The sequence below is a fragment of the Cydia amplana genome, chromosome 2, assembly GCF_948474715.1.
Source record: "Cydia amplana chromosome 2, ilCydAmpl1.1, whole genome shotgun sequence".
Classification (NCBI taxonomy): Eukaryota; Metazoa; Arthropoda; class Insecta; order Lepidoptera; family Tortricidae; genus Cydia; species Cydia amplana.
This window is the reverse complement of record NC_086070.1, coordinates 1,971,240-1,987,016: the sequence shown is the minus strand read 5'-3', so window position 1 is coordinate 1,987,016 and position 15,777 is coordinate 1,971,240. Positions and strand designations below refer to the sequence as shown.

Genomic DNA, 15,777 nt, shown 5'->3' with positions numbered 1-15,777 from the left:
GGTGTGGCATAGAAATCCCCGATCACTGGTGATGGCAAATACGGCCCCCATGGCCATGGAGATCGTAAACACCCCTACGGATACGTTAAGAGTTGTAAACAAACATACAGATTAGGATAAACTTACTGTACAACGCCTTCTTCCCTACTTTGTTGATGAAGACGCCAATAGCAAGGTATGTGATGGCAAACACGGCCCCCATAGCCATGGAGATTGGAAACACCCCCACAGATATGTTGGAGTTGCACACCGCTTCCACATTGGATGCGAGGGCTTGCTGGAACATGAAATAAAGGAAATTTAAACATAGGTACCTACTTCTAATGTAGATACTGGAACTAAAGAGATTTTATACGGAGTTATATACGAGTATGTCTTGGCTGGCACTAAAGTAAAAAATTCTATGCTCGTCTTTTTTAAGATCACATCTCAGATAATTCCCTCAATTATAGTACATAGGTACTTACAGTTTTATTAAGCGCCTTTTGTGTAATGATCTCACAGATAGAGATGCTTCTTTCACTGTCGTTTTGAAGGATGTTGTTGATAACTTCGGGCACCCACACGTAGAGGCCGCTCGATCTGAAAAATTTACGTTGTAACCGTTATAGGACATTGGAAGAATTTCTTCGTCGACGCAACTGGTAAATGTTCATAAGTCCGCCCATAAGTCCCAAGAATCTTATTGGGATTGGTCGGGATTCTAACCAGCGCTATGATCAAAAGAAAGTTAACTTACAACAATCCTGACAGGATTTAAAACACAAAGATATCTAAGAGTCCATATCGTTGGCACAGGATGATCATTCCTTTGAGTTGTATCATGACACAGTAAAGTGGTAGGTATCTAAAGTATCTTTAATATTAAATGGCTACATACAGCATGAACACGGCGAACATCGATATGTGCGATAAAAACACACAGCGCAGCAGCGGCGGCCGGAAGATGTGCGAGAAGTTCTTCAGAGCACCAGCGAACCCGCCCTTGAACGCAGCTGCGTCACCGATGGTGGTAATTTTCTCTACCTGGAAAGTATAACTTACTCAGGGCCTTTTAAAGACGTATACGTCTGCTAAGTTAATCAGCTGATGATCATCGTTTGGACCTCTCTATTGCATTAACGACAGATAGGGACAAACGACGATCATCAACTGAACTTTGGGAACAAAACAAATTATTTAAATTAAATATTTTGATTTGTGTTTTTTTAAAGTAGTCACACTACTTACACTTGATATTTTTGGGATTAGTTTAGGTATATTAGTTTATTATAGTTCATTTTTTCCATGATGTTTTTCTTTACCGTATCCTTTCCATTCGCTCCTTCAACGTCCATGAATGGTAAAAAATTATAATAGTTTCTTACCGGATAATTATCAGCTCCAGTCCCATGATTCCAAGAGTACATCTTAGCCAGAACAGGCAACGCAGCCTCTGGACCTTTAGAAGCCAATATGAATCGCGGACTCTCAGGCAGTAAAGAGAGGATCCCGGCCGCTGTCAGCCCTGGCACGCACCAGGACCACATGAACGCACGCCAGGAGCTTATCCTGATGCTGAGGAGATGGAAGGACCATTTGCCAGGGATTATTGCCCAGGCTAGACCTGTGGACAGCATAAAGGAATACGTCAAAATGATGATCACCCTATTCATCAGCCAAAAGAGGTCCACTGCTGGACATAGGCCTCCCCCAGGGATTTCCACAACAACGGCTTATCTAATCTACTCCCCGCGACGTTAACCAGATAGTCGGACTATCTTGTCGCTTGTCGTGGGACTATTCCTGCTGGGTTTTCCGGGTCGCGGTTGCCACTCAAGAACCTTTCCGTTCTATAGGTCATCGGTCCTACGAGCAATATGTTCCGCCCACTTCCACTTAAGTCATGGCAACTCTGAGCTATGTCAACAGCCTTGGTTCTCATCCGGATCAGACTCAATGGATGTCATATTAAAGGAGTTGAAGTGCATCTCACTCACACTCTGGCACTGGAGGATGACATACTAGAAGGGCTGTAGTAGACTTACCAGGTAAGATAATGAAGGAGAACGAGATGAACACAGAGCCCCACGCGATGGCAGCAGCTCGCCGAGAGTTGGCGTGCATCTCGCCCAGGTACGCATACACTGTGGCACTGGATGCTGATACACTGGAAGAAAAATTGTTGGCTGTATAGTTAGGAAATAGTTCGGCAAACCAACTTAGTAGGTTACAAGGATATATTCGAAAGACGCGAAATGCAAAATGTTTATGTATGTAATGTATAGCCATAATTAACCTAAACGTAACACTGCAAAACAGGCTTGGGCCTGTTTTGTCGGAAGTGACTTATCTTAAGAGGGGGCGTAAAACCAAGAAATTAGAAGGAGACACCAGATAAGGCGCGCCGCGTGAAAGCGCGCGCCGGGTTTTTGGCTTTTATCAATAGGTAAACAATCAATAGGTACTGTGTTTTGATTGGAGTCCGCTTTTCTAAATATTTATGTTTTACCTACTCTAGTTTCCTTGTGATTGTAAAGCTAACTACAATTGCCACGTTCTTCATTTTGCATGTGCGCATCAACGTTCTCATAGTATTGCATTGATGATACATATGAATACGTTATAATATAATTAAGTAATCGGCGTCGATAACGCATTGTTGACGAAATGTTCATTAAACAACTCATTCAAAATAATGGCCATCGCAGAATTGCGTTGTTAGAATGTAAATGACGATAGGGCACTATTATTCGTTTGAATATACTATTAATGTAGTTGGGCGGAACTCACAGGAAACATATATAGATTTAAGTCAGCTAAAATATTTAAGAACAGTCTACCTCGATATCATTTCTTAATACTAATAATACTATTCTCGTTCATATCACTAAATATTTAATCTTATTTTAACAGAAAAGATTAACTTACAAACATCCTGTCAGGACCCTGACTATCCAACAGCGTCCACACATCACTAGCGAACGCTGAGGCCACAGAAAACACAGCAGATGCCAACATGGCCGGCAGCATAACTCCACGCCGCCCAACGAACACCGACAGGGACAGGACGTATGTTATTTTAGTAGAAAAGATAAACTCACAAACATCCTGTCAGGATCCTGAGCACAAACAGAGTCCACACATTACTAGCGAACGCTGAGGATACAGAAAATACAGCAGATGCTATCATGGCCGGCAGCATATCTCCTCGCCGCCCAACAAACACCGACAGGGACGGAACGTATGTTATTTTTGCAGAAAAGTAAACTCGCAAACATCCTGTCAGGATCCTGAGCACAAACAGCGTCCACACATCACTAGCGAACGCTGAGGCTACCGAAAACAGCAGATTCTATCATGGCAGGCAGCATATCTCCTCGCCGCCCAACGAACACCGACGGGGACGGAACGTATGTTATTTTATGAATGAATGAATGAATGAACGTTTATTCACAAGAACATATGGTACAGTACAGTGGATGTTATAAATTTATCATACAATGTTGGCCCTTAATATGTTCTGCCATAAGGCATGTAAAAATTGTTTTTCCATGACATGACAAAGCCATGTATGTGAAGTTGTGAACATGAATTGCGTGCATGCAATATCTTAAGTACTAAGCATATTATGCTAATGTAACCCTTAATATCGAATAGTATAATAGTATCTAATGTTGCAAGCCATGCATGTTATTATTACATTAAATTTCAAATTACAAATTACAATTGTCGAATGTCAACGTTTCTATATAGGTATAAAATTATATGGGTAATTACTGAAACTTATAACTAAAATATTCGTCAAGCGTGTAGAAGCATGCGTTACATAAAATGTTTTTGAATGTATTTTTAAATTCGGCATCTGGAAGTGTCTTAATAGATGCGGGAAAATTATTAGAAAAGATTAACTTACAAACATCCTGTCAGGATCCTGAGCACAAACAGCGTCCACACATCACTAGCGAACGCTGAGGCCACCGAAAACGCAGCAGATGCCAACATGGCCGGCAGCATAACTGCTCGCCGCCCAACGCGGTCGCCGAGGTAGCCCCATAGGAACGACGTGGATACTATACCTGGAATTGGCAATGCATTTATTATTGTTTTGGAGCCTTCAGTAGCGATGCAGTCGCGATGCAGTATCGATACAGTGGCACAGAATACATAATAGTACTAGGTACAGAAGATTCCTCTCTAACAAAACGCGTCTGTTACGATTAGGACAAATATGACCGCTAGGTGGCGTAAGCGCCACGCGCGGCTTAATAGCTAGCCACCAAAATTGGTGTGGAACGGATGTACTTTGAGGTACTTGTTGCGACGCGACGAAATCGCGGTGTGAGCCACGACACTGGCGATTTCAGTGGACGTAATGTACGGAACCCTTGGAACGCGAGTCCCACTCGCACTTGGCCGGTTTTTTGTGTCAGGGAGCAATCTGACAATGATGTATGAAATCTAAGATTCAAACTTTCAAAGGTAATAATCGCTGTAAACGCCGCACGTGTGTTTTAGGCACACCGCTTTCATATTTCTCTGGCATAAGAACTAGTTTGATAGGGATAGGGGATAGGCCCATAGTCGGTAGTAAATTGTATCTATTAATTTTCAATTTCTACCCGTAAATCGACGTACTAAGAAGGGAAACTTTCGCATTTCTTGCTATCGAAATAGAAAATCTCTTTATATCTAAATACCTGGCCGCGTAGCCAACGTGGCAATCGCTAACGCTCCGTAGCGATCGAAACGCAACTGTCACTGTCGCACGAATATGGAAGAGTGATAGAGAGACACAAAGCGATTCGATGGCGAAGCGATAGCGATTGTCACTTTGGCTAGGCCACCTGTTTTCGAAGGTTGTCTTACCGTAAGTACTTAACATAAATAAAAGCATAGCATAAAATACATTTTCACCTCAGCAGCTCGAACAAGGCTACTTTGCTACTTAAAAACAGTGAGCAAAATCGCATTTTGTTCACTGAGTGAGACAAAATGACATTCAAGTGACCTTAATATTCAAATGTCATTTCAACATGCGGGGTCTAATACAAGTTCGAAATACTTGGATTTTATTATCACTGTCCCTTTCACGTCGTTAGCAAAAAGAAAGAGACAAAAAAAATTTCAAACGACATTCAACGGTATATTGACGGTTTATAATAGACCCCCGAAAACCGTCAGAACGCATCGTTCCAAAACACATACAAGTATGAATTCTTAATATGTAATTAATGAAAATAAAGTTTCAGATTTGATAAAAACTGATAAAAACACTATATTTTACGTAATTTATTGTACGATTAAAATAATGAACTCAAAAAATACACAGTATATCACGTAAAATAAATAATTATACTTTTAAGAATCTCTACAATAGTTTACAAATAGTAAGTATCCGTAATTCGGACCGTATCTTACAATGTTTTTTTTTTACAAAAAAAAAGTTGCCGATTCAAATGTCAATCAATTGATGGTCGTTGTTTTCATATATTACCTATTTTACTGAAATTTACTACGTTTGTTTGTTTGTTTTTGTGTTTGATTGCGGTAATTATACTTAATTGTTAGTACCTATTGCTATTGCTATTGGGGTGAGCTATTGCGCTCCGGCTCGCACCATCACGCTCCGAGGCGCGCCACTGCGCCGATCTGCGACAGCGAGCCTTCGCGCTCCGGGGTGAGCCGTTGCGCTCCGACTCGCGCCATCACGCTCCGAGGCGCGCCATTGCGCCGATCAGAGGGCCTACCGCGAACCACGTTCGACGTGTTGCCTCCCTGTCACACTTACGTACGAATTCACAAGTGCGACAGAGAGGCAACACGTCGAACGTGGTTCGCGGTAGGCCCTCTGCGACGACGCACAATCGCGCTCCGGGGTGGGTTATTGCGCTCCGACTCGCACCATCACGCTCCGAGGCGCGCCACTGCGCTGATCTGCGGCAGCGAGCCTTCGCGCTCCGGGGTGAGCCGTTGCGCTTCGACTCGCGCCATCGCGCTCCGAAGCGCGCCTCTGCGCCGATCTGCGACAGCGCGCCATCGCGCTCCGGGGTGAGCCATTGCGCTATTAGTGTTAGTAAAGTGGAGTAATTGGACACGTCTCCATAGACGAATAATTAGAAGACCTTGCCTTATCCCTAGCGCTTAAGTATAATAAATTTTAAAAATAGAGTTGACAAGGTCCGTGACCCCACACAGTTTATATAATTGTAGCGTAATTTTGCTTTCGTGAGTGTAAAATAGTTTAAATTGGGTGGAATCATTATTAGTGCTGTATTTATGATTTGACAATTCTGCATGATTATTTTTAAGGAATTGTATCGTGACTTATTTAATAATTTGTACAGAATTTACTGACATATGGTTTTATTTTATTTTATTTTTTATGACGTTTCGTCTAATTTGACATTTTGTTTTTTTTTTATTTTATATTTCTTTATTTTATGCAGTATTATATGTGTTTTTTTTTATCCAATGTGTGTTACTGAGCGAACATGAGCAACCCCAATCTTCAGGCGTGTCCATATTGTCCTGGCGCTGCAAAACAATACGTGGTACCTAGGGGCCTAAATGTACATATTAGTCGTGTGCATAGGGATGTGATTGGTGTGCAGGCACCTGGGGCTGGTGAGGAGCTTGGGCTAGGAGTGGGGAACGATGTTGAGATTGCAAAGTTGGCCGAGCTGAAGAAGAATGTTAGGGTGTTGCGGCACGTTCCGAAGGGGGCGAGGAATCTGGCCGCAGGAAAGTTGTGTGGGATAATTCAAGATTGTTTGAGCAATAATGAGTTGAAAAATTGGTTTGCGCTGCTCACCTTTTCATTCACGGCTTTGAGGGTTCCGGAGGGCGCTAATCACGGGTCTTTAACTTCGAAGGTTAAGGAGAATATTGACAGTTGTTGTCTGTACTTTCCACCTGAAATTGGTCTTAAGACAAGTTCGGTTTACCGTACTATTGAGGCGAAAGTGCATGATGGGGACTTGAGAGGGGCAGTCCGTCTTTTGTTCTCTGATTCCACCCTCGCTCCGGCTAATGCAGATACGTTGGAGGCTTTGGTCGGAAAGCACCCATCACCTTCGAGGCAGTTGGATTTCCCCCCTGACCCTGATCTGTCTAGTCCATTCCTGACGGTGACGCAGGAGGAGGTTGTGGGCGCTTTGGGGTCCTTTTATAATGGGTCTGCTTCTGGGCTGGATGGTTTGCGCCCTCAGCATTTAAAAGAACTAACTTCTTTGTCAGCAGGTGACAATGGGAGTAAGCTATTAGAATCTCTTACAAGGCTCTGCAACTTCCTTTTGCGTGGTATGGTTAATCCCCAAGCTTGTCCATATCTGTATGGGGCATCGTTGTGTGCTCTAGCGAAGAGGGATGGTGGGATTAGGCCTATTGCTGTTGGGAACACGTTGCGACGCCTTGTTTCAAAGCTTGCTTGTCGTGCAGTCAAGGAAGAAATGGCGAAATATCTTCAGCCATTTCAGGTTGGCTTTGGTACGCCTTTGGGGTGTGAGGCGGCCATTCATGCGGTGCGATCTTTTGCTATGGCTCAGGAAAATGTTTCTTCTGTGCTTCTGAAAGTAGATATTAGGAACGCTTTCAATACTGTGGAGAGGGATGTAATTTTGAGAGAGGTTAAGGATCGTGTACCTTCGTTATATCCCTTCCTTCATCAATGTTATTCCTCACCGAGTAATCTCTTCTATGGCACTAATCCGATTGCGTCACGGGTGGGTGCTCAGCAGGGGGACCCGTTGGGGCCTCTTCTTTTTTGCCTGGCCGTACAGGGTGTTATAAGATCATTAGTCTCTCCTTTAAACGTCTGGTATTTGGATGATGGAACGTTAGGTGGAGCGCCGGATGTTGTGTTGGATGATGTGAGGAAGCTTGTGGAGGCTTTGGCCGCCGTTGGTTTACAAATAAATGCTGAGAAGTGCGAATTGTTTCTTTGCAGCCCGGATAGGGGGGGGGTCAATAGCAGATTTTGAAGCGGCTTTGCCCGGCTTGAGGTTGGTGGAGAGGTCATCGCTGTCGCTTCTTGGGGCGCCAATTTTTCCGGAAGGGGTTAGTCAGGTGGTCCAGGAGAAGACCGTGGCGCTTTCGGAATCTATGAAACACTTGCAGCATTTAACGGCGCACGTGTCTCTGGTGTTGTTGCGTAACTGTTTGTCGATTCCACGCGTGACATACACTTTGAGAGCGGCGCCGACGTGGATGCATATGCAGGTTGTGTTGCAGTTCGATCAGGTACTCCAAGGCGGTTTAGAGTCCATCCTTAATGTCAGGTTTGAGGGATCTCAGTGGTGTCAGGCTGCTCTTCCCATTCGACATGGCGGTTTGGGAGTACGTCGCATGCAGGACGTGGGGCTTGTAGCATTTCTTGCTTCCTCGCACGCGTCGCGGGGTCTGGTGGCGCGCATTTTATCCATCAGTGAGGGTGATGTTCACATGCCTTTTCTGGGTGCTGCATTGGATGAGTGGTCTGTTCGCTGTTCTGACGACGCGCGTCCGGACGACCTTGGGGCTCAGAGGTCTTGGGATGACGTTTTATGCCGTCAGATGTACGAGCAGTTGCTGAGAGGCGCGGCGGGGGTAGAGCTGGCTCGGTTAAAAGCGGTGGTTGCACCTGAGTCTGGGGCCTGGCTACACGCCTTGCCGTCTTCGCACTTGGGGACGTTGTTAGATAACGATTCCCTAAGGATTGGTGCTGCTTTAAGGCTCGGGTGTACTGTGTGCGAGCCTCATGTGTGCGTCTGTGGGGTGATGGTGGAGGCAAACGGGCACCATGGATTGAGTTGTGCGCGGTGTGCTGGTAGGTTTCCTCGACATCATGCGATTAATGATATTGTGCGCAGAGCGATGGTGTTGGCTAACCTGCCGTGCGTGTTAGAACCCCAGGGTCTTAGTCGGACGGACGGGAAGAGGCCAGACGGTCTCACTCTTGTTCCTTGGGCTAAAGGTCGGAGTCTGTTGTGGGATGCTACATGTGTGAGCACCTTTGCCGCATCGCATCTTGCACAGACAATACGTGCGGCTGGGGGGGCTGCGGAGAACGCCGCGAGACAGAAACATGCCAAGTACTCAAACTTGAAGCCGGTTTTCGATTTTGTCCCTCTCGCTGTTGAGTCGGCTGGTCCTTGGTGTTCCGAGGCGAAGGTTTTTGTGAGGGACCTGGGAAAACGCTTGCGGGATAGGGGTTGCGATCCTAGTTCTGGTTCGTACCTGGTCCAGCGTATATCGTTGGCTATTCAGCGCGGGAACGCCGCTGGTATTTTGGGGACATTTGTGCCGGGTACTTACCGGATTAGGATATAGGTTTATGGCTTATTATTATGTATTTTGTAATGACCAATTTCCTTTATAATTTGACGATGCGTGTTGCGGATGACATATGTGACAAAATGCATTTTAATTTGACGAAGCCTGAGGTGGATGAGCTTTCTGTATGATTTGCTTTGTTATGAATTACATTTCGCTTCGCAATAAATTTTTTGTTTTGGATATCTTAAGAAACATGACTAAATAGGTAAGTGATGAAGAAGGATTACATTTTTCGGGTTGTCTAAATGTTCTTACTGCTGAGGTGAAAAGTTTTATGAACTACACGATGTGATAGGCAGATGCGTCTATCTACACGTAGCTCACGTAGTGCACGTAAACCACGTAGTGGATGCTAAGCGAATTAATATACAGATAAAACACCTCTCCATCCGATAAGGGTTTTCCTCTTCAAGACACGTAGGTTAACGATATATATAGTTGATCATTGGAATGACTGGGGAGATTGGTGGTGACTTGTATAGTGACAGGATAAAACTATAATACATCAACCCGAGTTTAGTGTCTACTCCCCTCCCGGTACTCTGCCTATTTCATGGCGACCGTGGACATGAATTCTGCGTGAGGATACTGCGAGTATAAAATCATCATGGACGACGACAGTGAAGAGGACTTTGAGGACGAGTCGGCGGCGTCGAGCTTACCCAGTGATTTTTCTTATTAATTGGTAATCAGCAGTACCAAAATGGGAGGACAGAAAGGGCAGAAACCGAAGAATGAGGTCGTAATAGTGACCGCGGCCAGTATCAGTATTGCTTCATTGGCTTCGGCGGGTTTGGATTTGTCGGAGGTCCGGGATGTCGTCGGCTACGCGTCGAGGTACGCATTGCTGCCGGGTGCTGGGAGTGGAGCGTCGCGTCGCGTCGAGCGAGGTGAAAATTATTAAGGGTATTTTGAGTGATTATTTTTATTTTTAATGTGTGTGAATTATTTTTCTACTTAGTTAACTTTAAGGAATTATTAGAAGCATTGCGTGTTTAAAAGTAGAAATAAGTTATTGGCAGGAGATAATGTTTTTGTGTATTTATTAGTTAAAAATAATTGTAAAAAAGAAGTTGCAGCTGTGGATTTTAAAAGTCGCGTTTAAAACGGTAGAAAGATTTACTTTTGGAGATTCAGGGTAATAGTATGGTCGGATAATTACCGATTTTTATTTAAAGACGCTTCTTTATTTGCATTCTAAAAATGATTGTATCGAATTTATTTTTGCACACTCAAACTATAATCGCGGTATTAGTGCGAGTCAGCAAGGTCGAGGACGGGTGTTTTCGCGAGTAGGCAGAAATCATGTAGTTTCTGTAGGTCAGACGGATAGTGTAATGTCAATGTTATTCAGCACGTGATTTAGGTAGATGACATACGTATGTAATGAATTTGTTTTTTTTCGTGTCTAACGAAGATTAGGTAATTATTTGATCTTATAATACTAGTTATCACGTACATAGATATAACTTGTTTAGAAAGGAAGTTATCAAGTTTTGTTTTCTGGACGGATTGTAAATAAATAAGTAATATATGTTAAAGGATTTAGGATTACTGGTTGAGGATTCTGACGGATTATACTTAAACAAATAAACTGGACATGACACTCTGATACTACGTCTTTGGAGCTTGACCAGCCTAGAGTAGTAGATATCATGAAAAGGAAACAGGAATATACGGGATTAATAGTTTGCTGAAGTAAATAATTTAGGACACTGACGAGATTGATGGGAGATCCGAAGCGAACCGGTAAAAATGATACTGATGATATTGATTATGTGAACTCTGCAATTTGCATGAACCAAGATTCTCTATTAACGAAGGCACGCTTAAGACGTATCGTTACGAGACTTGGGTATACTGTGCAGAAGTTAAAAAAAAAATGATACTGATAATGTTGTTGTGTGAACTCTACAATTTATATGAATCAAGATTCTCCATGAACGAAGGCACGCTTAGACGTATCGTTACGAGACTTGATTATGGTATGGGGAGGTCCCAAAGTAGACATTAGGATTACTTATGGCTCTTTGTGGAAAAGTTTAAATATAGTAGAGTTGTTATATATTGAAATGAGCTCAAGTAAAAAGTATGTTACAATGTTAACTAATTAATGTCTTTCGCGCGGGACATGATGAATTACCTAGGTTATGTAGGAACTATTTAGTTTTTACTTATAAACGGACTTACCGATCGGGAAATGATTTAAAGGATTATGACTGTTACTAACTAGTGGATATGCTGGTAGAACTAGAATGATTAACGGTATCCAGAAGAGGTACGAGTATTGTTGGGAAAACTGGATTATGTAAAACGATGTAAAGATTGTCAGGAGCAGAAGTTTAGCAGTAGTGATTATGGTTAATAATAACATAATTATGGTTATAATTTATGACTACTTATCACAGCTACAGCATCTTTTGAGGAGGAATTTTTAGATTAGTTGGACTTGGATAAAACACGATATAAGTATATTATAACTTTGAAATGTGAAGTATTATACTTGTGAAATGAAATGGTGTGTTAAAAATAATTTAATTCTAAAACGAAATTGTAAATCAAGCATTGTTAATCTTAAGATAGGAGATTTAGTGTTAATTAAGGACGAATGTACCTACACGAAAATAAAAAAAAATTGTATAGAGTCATTTTCAGAGGGAGGGAACCCCTTACCTTTTCAGGGGAGGTGTGATAGGCAGATGCGTCTATCTACACGTAGCTCACGTAGTGCACGTAAACCACGTAGTGGATGCTAAGCGAATTAATATACAGATAAAACACCTCTCCATCCGATAAGGGTTTTCCTCTTCAAGACACGTAGGTTAACGATATATATAGTTGATCATTGGAATGACTGGGGAGATTGGTGGTGACTTGTATAGTGACAGGATAAAACTATAATACATCAACCCGAGTTTAGTGTCTACTCCCCTCCCGGTACTCTGCCTATTTCAACGAGATCAAAGTTATTTACATCTCGTGCGCTTTTGAGTCCCTTACTACGCTCAAGATTCTAAATTAGATTCACTCGCTACGCTCGTGAATCTACTATAGAATCTTTCGCTTGCACGGGACTCAAAATAAGCACTCGAAGAAATATCAAACTTTGATCTCTTGTTGTACAAATAACTATTCTTTTTTAGGTTTTCGTGTAACATTTAAAATATATAGCTGGTCAAGCAAATCTTGTCAGTAAAAAAAGGCGCGCAATTTAAATTTTTTATGGGACGATATCCCTTCGCGCCTATATTTTTCAAATTTGCCGCCTTTTTCTACTGACAAGATTTGCTTGACCAAGTATAGTTAATGTAAACAAATAAAAACAACAATAGCACGTGACTGTACTTGTACAAAAATGTTGTACTATGGTCAGAGAGCAGTAAATTATCAAGAGATACGCACATACAAAGTCGCTTGTCTCATCATTGTTGTAGTGGAACATAATGGCTCCTCTACATGATGGGCCAGCGCCGGCCACTCCAAGGGACGCAGCCATGCGGTAGAATGAGATAGCAATATCACTTGCTCCCTCTAACGCATAAATGCGTCCCTTGGAGTGGCCGGCGCTGGCCCATCCTGTAGAGGAGCCATAAAAATGGATCATGGTGAAGATGATCTGGCCTGGTCTATGATCATATCGTATGAAAGCTCATGATCTCTCCCGCACTTGATCATTCCCTTATAATGACAGTTCAATGACAAATGGCAGGGCTGCTGAAATGACAAGCTGCAATGACAGTTCCAGCTCGCACTGAGCTGGTGAGGTCGTCAAGGTTGTTCATATGGAGAGGACTAAATATAAGGTATAGTTACCAATAAAGGCAGCAGCGTTGATCATCCCTTTGTGCTGTTCTGAGAGCTCCAGCTCGCACTGAGCTGATGTGAGCACGTAGCTCATGCCGACTGACTCCATGGAGACGTCCAGCATCAGGCCGCTGGTGAGCACCAGGTTGAGGACTATATATATAGTTACCAATGAAAGCTGCAGCGTTGATCATCCCTTTGTGCTGTTCTGAGAGCTCCAGCTCGCACTGAGCTGATGTGAGCACGTAGCTCATGCCGACTGACTCCATGGAGACGTTCAGCATGATCAGGCCGCTGGTGAAGAGCACCAGGTGGTTGAAGCGACCGTGACCTGGAACAGGAAAAAGTAACGGCACAGAATAAATAATAGTACAAAGTACAGAAGACTCACTCTCTAACAAAACGCGTCTGTTACGATCAGCACAGATATGGCCGCTAGGTGGCGACAGCGCCACGCGCGGCTTATGGCTTTCCCCAAATTTGGGGCCGAACGGATGTACTTCTAGCTACCTGTAGCAAAGCAACGAAATCGCGGAGTGAGACACGCCTGGTAACGGTTAGTTATGGTTAAATTTTCATCTGGTAATTCGAAGCAGGCAGACTAATAAGTACCTAATATTTATACCATTTATTATCTATTAAAAATTGGTGGTGGACAATAACAATAAGTTCACATAGAAAGTTCACAAGGAAAGAACTAAGAACTAAAACTAAGAAAAACTGTAGTACCTGTATTATAGTACAGTCTGCACATACTTGTACTTTACGTACATTAAGTGTGCAACAGTGTGTGCAACGATTTGTCACCTAGTCTTTTCCTCTCATTGTTACTCTTCCTAAAGTAATAAAACTATGTACCTACACTTAATGTACGTACCTAATCACAATTATTTTGAAATAGAAATAGAAATAGAAATATCGTTTATTTGCCAGAAATGTGGTACATAAATTAGGTGGTAACATCTTGAATAAATCGAACATCACATCTCGCCGAGAGTGTAGGCATGCAAATTTTACTTACAATCTAGCATTTTAAGTTTTTTTTTTTTTAATATTATAGGACATTATTACACAAATTGACTAAGCCCCACGGTAAGCTCAAGAAAGCTTGTGTTGTGGGTACTCAGACAACGATATATATAATATACAAATACTTAAATACATAGAAAACAACCATGACTCAGGAACAAATATCTGTGCTCATCACACAAATAAATGCCCTTACTGGGATTCGAACCCAGGACCGCGGCTTCACAGGCAGGGTCACTACCCACTAGGCCAGACCGGTCGTCGCAAGATTACCTATATACATATTTACAATTACAACAATTATGGTATAATTGCCAACACAAAATATAAATATGTAAATTCAACGTTAAGAAATAATTCACGAATGTCAAATAGTCCATAATCCATCCAAAGTCCATAATTATAAACGCCTGACCGCGAGCGGAAAACAAACTTGAAAACTTGAACTGTGACAGTGAATATTACCTACTAAAATTGCATAACTAAACGGTTATTGACGTAAATTGTTATTTAATTTTATTGCAACATGACCTTGGTGATGATTGTCAGGTTCAGGTCCGTGTACTGCGAGGACCAAAACCGGTTCCAATACAAGACCTCGAGGGTAATACCCGCAAGTGCATGTGTATTGGAATCCATAAAAAAGAGTAAATCGTGGTCGCCGGTCGCCAATTGTCACGACAGACATTTTTCACATCCGAAACACTGAACACGCCTTGCACAAAAACATTCCGCAAAATATGATTTTGGTCAACGTTGGTTTAATAAATAAATATGCCGCGATGTCTTGAGTGGGATTTAGTCGAAAAAGTGTAAACCCTATAGATATAAATATGTATACTACCTATAGAGGTACACAGTTTTGGTCAAAAACATTGTAACACGTAAATAATAATTCCTTACGTAAATAGGTACGAAAATGTATGTAGGTACAGTCGATATCAGATATATCGGAGCGGTCGAGGTGCTCAGAAATATCTAAACACGCACTCTAACGCCTTGACAATAGAGGCGTGTTCAGATATTTGTGAGCACCTTAGCCGTTCTGAATATCTGATGGCGACTGTTGCTATACGTAGGTCAGCTTCTCGTTCCAAATCAAATCCGAGGTCTCATTATACTGTTGTGAACATAGTACTCTTGTGAACGCATACTTAGTTAATTTTACGGCGAACTATCAATGCACTTATTGTATTCCTTGTATGTTACTTACATGCTTATATGTCTGAGCGATTTGCGTTTTCCTCTTTGCGCCGTCAACTTCAACAACAATTCTGACGGCTCCTGTGCTGCCCCCTATAAGTAGTTCATGCACGCTCCCTTGGCCTAAAAAGTCCTAAGTAATTGTCAGATGACATCGAAAATGTAACACTGCCTCTTAATCTTTATTATCGTATTATCATGTAAGCAGTGTGTGTGGCTATTTAGCAGCCAGAAATTGTCGTGTAAGCCGATTAAATGTAATCGATCCGTTATCGATTCTTGTATCGAACAATAAATACGACAGTTTTAAGGCCACGATTTATCGATTAGATATCTATCACTATCAGTCAACCACATTGTCATTCGTCAGTTTACATACTTAATGGATATTAAAACTGAAATCTGCGTCCGTCGAAAAGACGTCGGGTATTATCGACTTCAAAAAGT

The 15,777-nt window shown here is 42.3% G+C and overlaps 1 protein-coding gene across 3 annotated transcripts in view; it reads right to left on the bottom strand.

The window, feature by feature from the left end:
* LOC134662013 (synaptic vesicle glycoprotein 2A-like) overlaps nt 1-15,777 on the bottom strand; it is a 93,562-nt gene that overhangs the window by 3,937 nt on the left and 73,848 nt on the right. The window contains exons 3-9 of one of the 3 annotated variants that reach the window (XM_063518253.1): nt 13,268-13,429; nt 3,896-4,058; nt 2,028-2,149; nt 1,368-1,606; nt 881-1,026; nt 468-582; nt 127-277 (exon numbers count right to left, since the gene is read on the bottom strand). In XM_063518253.1, the coding sequence (XP_063374323.1) occupies nt 127-277; nt 468-582; nt 881-1,026; nt 1,368-1,606; nt 2,028-2,149; nt 3,896-4,058; nt 13,268-13,429 (1,098 nt within the window). Of the gene's footprint in view, nt 1-126; nt 278-467; nt 583-880; nt 1,027-1,367; nt 1,607-2,027; nt 2,150-3,083; nt 3,197-3,895; nt 4,059-13,107; nt 13,217-13,267; nt 13,430-15,777 lie in introns of those variants that run through there. The other 2 variants (XM_063518254.1, XM_063518255.1) reach the window with 2 other exon arrangements.